This window comes from Nannospalax galili, unplaced genomic scaffold (assembly GCF_000622305.1).
Source record: "Nannospalax galili isolate Female #2095 unplaced genomic scaffold, S.galili_v1.0 scaffold930, whole genome shotgun sequence".
NCBI classification, from domain to species: Eukaryota; Metazoa; Chordata; class Mammalia; order Rodentia; family Spalacidae; genus Nannospalax; species Nannospalax galili.
The window spans coordinates 1,407,307-1,414,266 of NW_008329328.1; the positions used below are offsets into that span (position 1 = coordinate 1,407,307).

Genomic DNA, 6,960 nt, shown 5'->3' on the forward strand with positions numbered 1-6,960 from the left:
CTCCTCACCTCTCATGTTTGCATTTCATGACCAGTGATTCATCTTCTGATGTGCCTTTAGGCCTTTCCCTGTATCTCCCTCCATCAGTATATGATAGTTCACACTCCACCTCAGCGATTTGAGGGTGGAGGTAGGGCTCTAGGGATTGAACTCGGGGCACCATGTGTGCACTACACCAATTAAGTTACATCCCCAGCCTAACACAGACATTACTCTAAACTCAAAAGTTATAGACAAAGAAGTCTAAGGGTATAGAAATAAAAAATGCACAAGGTAAAAATAATAAGATTAAGAAAGTTTTTGTACAGTTTTGATTCAGTAAACCTAGCTGTATTATTTTGACAATCTGTACTGAATTATACTATCACTTGGTCAAAATATCCAGGAATAAGTGCAGTTTGCAGGATTCAATATTTCTATAAGAACTGAACTGCTTAAATTTTCTAGTAATTAGAAATAGTGGAATTCAATGCAGAACATTATGAAAACACAAATTACATCCAGAATAAAAACCACTGCTTCCTACTATAAGTTTATGGATAAGAAATTTAAAAGTTAAGAAGATTAAATAATAATATCTTTAATGTAAAGTACAGGTATATTGTAGGTATATAAGAAGTGTTCATTCCTTTCCTCTCATTTACCCTTTCTAAGCACTCTAAGCTGTAAGCCCTATTCAAATTTCAGCTGCTCTTTGCAGGGGTTTGTTTTGTTTTGTTTTTAGCAATGTGAGGAAAGTGAGTGAATTTGGACTTTGAAGGCAAACAGACTGGATTAAATCCTGAATCTGCTATTTACAAGTGTGGCTTGTTATGCTTCCCAATCTATAAGGTTCAGCCTCCTCTGTAGAATGAGGTAATACTTCAAAGTAGTCTTTCTCAATCTTTTTCATAAGTGTACACCTTGAAAAAAATCTGTCTCTGTCTCTGTCTCCCCCCCACACACACACACATTTTCTTGTTTGATGCAGGCTCTTGTTCTGTAGTCCAGGCTGACCTCAAACATGCCATCCTCCTTACTTAGCTCCCTTAGTACCCCTTAGTGCTAGAATTAGAAGTGTGCACCTCCACACCATTCACACCATGTATATGATATATATATATATGTATGTATGTATAAAATTTTTTTTTGGTCTTTTGTGAGACAGGGTCTCCCTGTAGCCCCAGCTGGCCTGGAACTCGCTATGTAAACCAGGCTGGCCTTGAACGCACAGAGATCCATTTGCCTCTGCCTCCCAAGTGCTGGGTTTAAAGGTGCGTGCCACCATGCCTGGCATATTCATGGCCAAGGTTGTTGCTGCTCACGGCAAGCTGTGACCAGATCAAGAAGACAAGATCACTCAAATCAGCTTTGCCATTTTAAGGTGGAGGAGAATCAGTACAGTGGCACCCTGAAACTACTTGGGTCATATTCTTTGGGAAGTTTTGCCTTATTTGGTTTGTGGGGAGAAACACACACATATAAATCTGTCCAATCATAAGTACTGAATCATTTCAATACTTGTAAGTATTGAATCATTTCCCTTTGTCTAGATCAAAGGCAAATACAGCAACTTACCCATATTCATGGCCAAACACTTCTCAGAAGGTGGTGAGGTGGGTGGGTGTGGGGTGGGGGAGAAAGAGAGGTTGCCTTTACACATATATACAATTATGGCTAGCCCTTTTTTACATCTCATCATCCATACAGGAGGAGTGGGGAGCCAGAGAGAGACAGAAAGAAGAGAGACAGAGGAGATGTTACCTTTACACATGTATAATTAGCCCTTTAAAAAAAAAATCTTATCATCCATTATAGGTTGTTGTGTGCCAGGCTCAATTATTTGGTAACATCTAATCTAGAATGAAGTTTTATGAGCTTAGGTTGGTGAAATGTGAGGTAAAGCGTGGAGACCAAGAATCTTTTAAGAGGATGAATACCTACCTTCCTTAAAGACCTTGCCTTTTGCCAGATGGCCTGCTTAATGCAAATGATTTCCATTCAGGGATTAACCTTATTCTTTTCCATCTTCCCAGCCCCCATATCTATTGCAGAAACTGTCCTTTGTATTCCTCTAGCTCCAACCGTAAGAGCTACATGGTTAGCTGTCCATTAGGGAGACAGGACAGTGATGGGGGGCTTACTACCAGCCACTTTTTCTGGTTCTGGATCCCATCAAAGCCATGTCTCCTGAGAGAACTTGCTTCTAGAAGCATCCTTTCTTGGTCCCACCGTCTTAAAAACGGTGACTCCACTACTTTGAAACAAGACCTTTGTAACAGCCTGAAAATGAGCATATTTCTGTATTTCAAAAATCCATATGGACAAGAAAATGGTTTTAAAAATGAGGTTGGATGTGGTGGCACATTGCCTGTAATACCAGAACTAAAGAGGTAGATGCAGTATGATCAGTTCAAGGCCGTCCTCAGCTAAGCAGTGAGTCCAGCCTGAGCCACATAAGACCCTGTCTCAAACAAGTCTCAAGTGCTCGGCATTTTTTACTAAAATAATAGGGTTTCTCAACAGCATGTGCTGGGCATACTACACTAATGCAAATAGACATGCATGTACTAACTCCTTTAGAACTAATGTCAAAGAATGTTCAGGATCAAAGGGAAATCTCTTGTCCAGATTCATTTGAACAGGTAGGGAAAGGTCCTTTCTGATAAACACAGCATCACTTACGTAGACCCAGCAAGGGAATCCTCTGAACTACTGTGAAAAGCCTGTTCTTTTGCCCTCTTCCATCACCAGAACCAGGGTACTTTCTTGCGCATGAACAAATTCTTAGTATAATTCAAATATAGGGTAAAAATTATTTCCCTATCTTTTGTGCTTTTCTTCCACATACGCTGAAGTTTTGTTTTGTTTTGTTTTTTTCCTACCAATTAAGAGACTTAAGGCACGTTCTGGGGCTTTGGAGACAGGGTATCAAAGGAGGTGGTACTGCAGGTGGCAGCAGGCCCTGGGGTCCCAATGAGGCCTGCCATGGGCCTCACCCAGCCTGTGTACACGGTGCAGCAGAAATGCGGGCTGAGTGCACAGCTGGGATGGCGAGGGGCCACTACGTGTAGAGCAGCGTCTGAGGAATCCCGGAGCTGGGTTCGTTCCGAAGCTCAGGTGTGTGGCAGGAAGATGCAGCGCGGGGCCGGGCCGAGGGGGCAGCAGCTGCAGGGACGCAGACCCTCGGAGCGCACAGGCTTCCCGCAGAGCCGCCAACTTGGAAACGCAGCCGAGGTGACCTAGAAAAGACGTTCACTGGGAATCCCGTATCTACACGGCAGCTGCGGCAACCGCTCCCTCCGGGACCTAGCCGATTTTGCCCCGGACCGCCTGGAGGGCCGGGCAGACATCAAGCCACCCGAAACGCTGAGTCACGGTGAGGCTGCGCGCGGGGAGGCGGGGCCCGCGGTCACGTGACGGCAGCTTTGAGGTCGCGTGCAGCGGCTAGGCTTCCGGGTCTTCCCAGGCCGAGCCTGCGCGCTGGGCCTACTGGCCGGGGCACCTTGTGTGCCTGCTGTGCCTTTCTGTGCTGAATGACCCCGGATCCGCCTTTCATCCAGGCCTAGAGATGCTGATGCTGGTGCTGGTGTGGTGCTGGGAATGCTGCTGATGTTGATGTTGACGATGCTGACGCTGGTGCTGCTGATGGGGATGCTGGAAGCTCTCTTTACCCTTAGCAATCCCCGCTGGGGATGCCCTGAAAATGTACTCAGGAAAGTGCAAAGCCTGGCGCCTGCGGAGGGAAGCCCAGTAGACCTGCTAGTGGAACATGATCCATTGATCCATGGTGGTTTCTTTTTCTTTCATTTCTTTGTTAACATCGCTAGACGCACTGCAAAGGTCATGGCTTAAAGTTTGGCATAATTTCCTAAAGTGCTCATAAAGAATTCAGAGGTAGGTAGGGTCAGAACTCCTTAAAGTAGTGTGAAACGTAGTTTAGTGCACACCAAATCAGATTACGGTGTAAATTTCCAATATGTTCAGCCTCTTGTCAGACTTTAACTTAAAGTTAGAACTTGAGTCCATTACTGAACCATGAAAAACCTTTCCTGCTGACAGTGAATTGGCACTATCCTTGGGGACTGCCTCGGGGCATTGCTGTGAGGAAACAACAGATGTATGGGGAAAGTGCTTTGCTAAGTGTAAACAAAAGTCTACACCAGCTCTGGCCACAGACTGAACAAAATTTTCAGTAGCTATCTTTAAGAATTGAAAAGAAACAGATGGATCAATGCAAATAATATTCTATTTAACTCAACATCTGAAATCTATGGTATCAACATGTAATCATTGTAAAATTTTAATGAGATTAATATTTTTGTATTAAGCCTTCAAATCTGGTGTGTGCACATCTCCTAGACTACTAAATTTTCATTGGAATACTTGCATTTAGATTTCATAAAATTTACAATCTAAAAGTGAGTTCACATTCCCAGCTTGTTCCAAATTTAATAAAAATATTCTAGCTACCAAGTGAAATATCAAATTTTGTGGGGTTTTTGGTTTTGATTTTGTTTTTCCCCACACAGGGTCTCACTCTCACTCCACCTCAAGCTGGCCTCCTGTTTATGACAGTCCTTCTGCCTTCAACCTCCAAAGTGCTGGGATTAAAGTTGTGACACACCACACTTTGGCAAAATCAGTTTTGAAATGTACATTTGGAACAAGTCAAATAGGGCTAAAATTTTGGTTTTTAAGCACTGATAGCTTCATTTCAAATGCCTGATAGCCACCTGTGGCTGGTGGTATTGTGTTGGATCAAATGAAAATATGAAGTGAGATTATGAGAATAATAAATGATCTTTTGGATATTTTACCTATGTGTAAAACAGTTTTTTTCTCCCTCCCCTCCCCAATACCTGCTTTCCATAGGAGGCTAACACGAAGAACCAGTGTATACAAGCACTTCCCAAGAAAATGTGCCTATGTAAGGCCACTGTCTAGAATGGAGATGTTTGTAATGCCTCTATCATAATGAACAAACAGAGGAATGTATAAATTCAACTACAATACTGAGAGGTAACGAGGACTCAAAGGAAGAACGGGTGTGTCAGGTGGAAAACTTCAGGCAGACAGGAAATAAGGAAGAAATGGGAGAAGGGAACATAACTCTTAGGACCATATACAGGTCTGGTGAGTTTGGTGGGATTGGTATAGTAAGGTAGAGGGCAGTGGCTGAGGTTGAGGGAGCTGGAGAAAAATTAGAATGAAACGTGTTTTTTATTCTGCCTGTGTGTTAGGAATAGGAGTCATCATCTGACCCCTCAGCTTCAATTATTACCTAACCTACACACTTGCTCACCTGCCTATCTTCCACTGTGGGAATCCCAGCCATACTTTCAGTATCTATGGCCCCAACCTCTTGATGGGCATACTCAATGTGAAGGCAGTAAGAAAGGATTCCTCCCTATAAAATATTCATTAATAAGTGTTTATTAAATACTAAGTCTAAGACAGGCCTTGAAGTTCACACCTGTAACTTCATCATTCAGGAGGCTGAGGCAAGAAGATTGTTCAAGGCCAGCCAGGGCTACATAGCAAGGGCTTGTCTCTAAATAAGAAGTTAACTCTACAGTTCATGAGAAGGAGTGTAGCAAATACATTTTGTCCTCAGTATGGAAGATCCAGTTAGCACATATTTATTCCGTTGCAAAACATTTATTATGAACAATTACTTAGGGACTAGGTGCCCGCATCCTTCCTGTTCCCATCAAGATAGATCAACAGCAGTTCTCATGATAGAGTTTTCCCAAGCATTATTCTGATCACTTCCTAGATGAATCTTAGGTTTGGATAAACTTTGGAGACCACTCCTTCACACTCCCCACTTGGAGACATTCACAAAACCCCCTTTACACCCAATGAATGATGCTGTGCCAACAAGAGACTATGTCACCAAATAGTTGACTTGGAGAATTTACAGACACATGTCTAAAACCTTGTAGACCCATTGATTAATTTTAATAACCAAATCTGTTTATTGACCATCAGACTCTATGCACAGCCACACCACACGGGTCCAAGACATATGCACAAAAGGTGTTCATCTAACGTTGTCTTGCAGTTAGTAAGTGGAGGGGCCTAGAGTTGAACAGGCATTTCAGCTGACTCCCAAGTTGATACTTTTTTGTTTTCATGACACATTCTGCCTCTCACCGTTTTTGTAAGCATGAGCCCTTTCCACCTCAAATACAATCTGGGATGGGGGTGGGTGTTCATTAATTCTACTTATTAAATTTCTTCCCTCGCCCGCCCATGTTGGTGTTGCACCGCCTTTTTGGTTGTCTAGTTTAAGCTGTCTCCTTTTTGGTTTTCTAGCTCAGGCCCGCCACCCCTGTCCGCACAGCCCACGCCGTGGCCCCGCCCCTCCGCACTCTGGCCCCGCCCCACCGCCCCCGCCGCAGCCTATAAAGTGCTGCGGTGAAGCGCGGGGCGCGGCGGTGCGCACTGAGCATGCTCCAGAGCGGTGCAGGCACGGGACGCGAGTAGGAGCCGGTGCGCGAACCCGAGGGCCGCGGAGCGGTGCCGCCCGGCTTGGGCTGCTGCTGGGTCGTGTCGGCGAGGCCCTCCGTCCCCGCGCGCCATGGGGCTGCTGTCCCAGGGCTCGCCGCTGAGCTGGGCCGACACGCAGCGCCACGCCGACCACGTGCGGCGCCACGGCATCCTCCAGTTCCTGCACATCTACCACGCGGTCAAGGACCGCCACAAGGACGTGCTCAAGTGGGGCGACGAGGTGAGCGCGGCCCGAGCCCCGCAGCCTTTGTTCCGGAGGCCTGAGGGGAGGCCCGGCCATTCATTCCTGTCGCTTCCCTTACCCCCCCGAGCGGCTTGGGCACTGGACGGGCCTGGGCACGAGAGTGTAAACAGTGCGTGGCGACCCTCGGCCTTGCCCCCACCGCCCTGAAGAAGACTGAGTGGGCCTGGCTGAGGCTGGACCTCAGCATGCGTCCGCCCCCCCCCCCCCCCCCCCCCCCCCCC

General features: G+C 45.9%; 1 protein-coding gene across 1 annotated transcript in view; it reads left to right on the plus strand.

The window, feature by feature from the left end:
• The first annotated feature begins 6,416 nt into the window (after nt 1–6,416).
• Nucleotides 6,417–6,960, plus strand: part of Gclc (glutamate-cysteine ligase catalytic subunit) — a 41,508-nt gene continuing 40,964 nt past the window's right edge. The window contains exon 1 of the mRNA XM_008836541.2: nt 6,417–6,715. Within this exon, the coding sequence (XP_008834763.1) occupies nt 6,566–6,715 (150 nt within the window). The 5' untranslated portion in view covers nt 6,417–6,565. The remainder of the gene's footprint in view (nt 6,716–6,960) is intronic.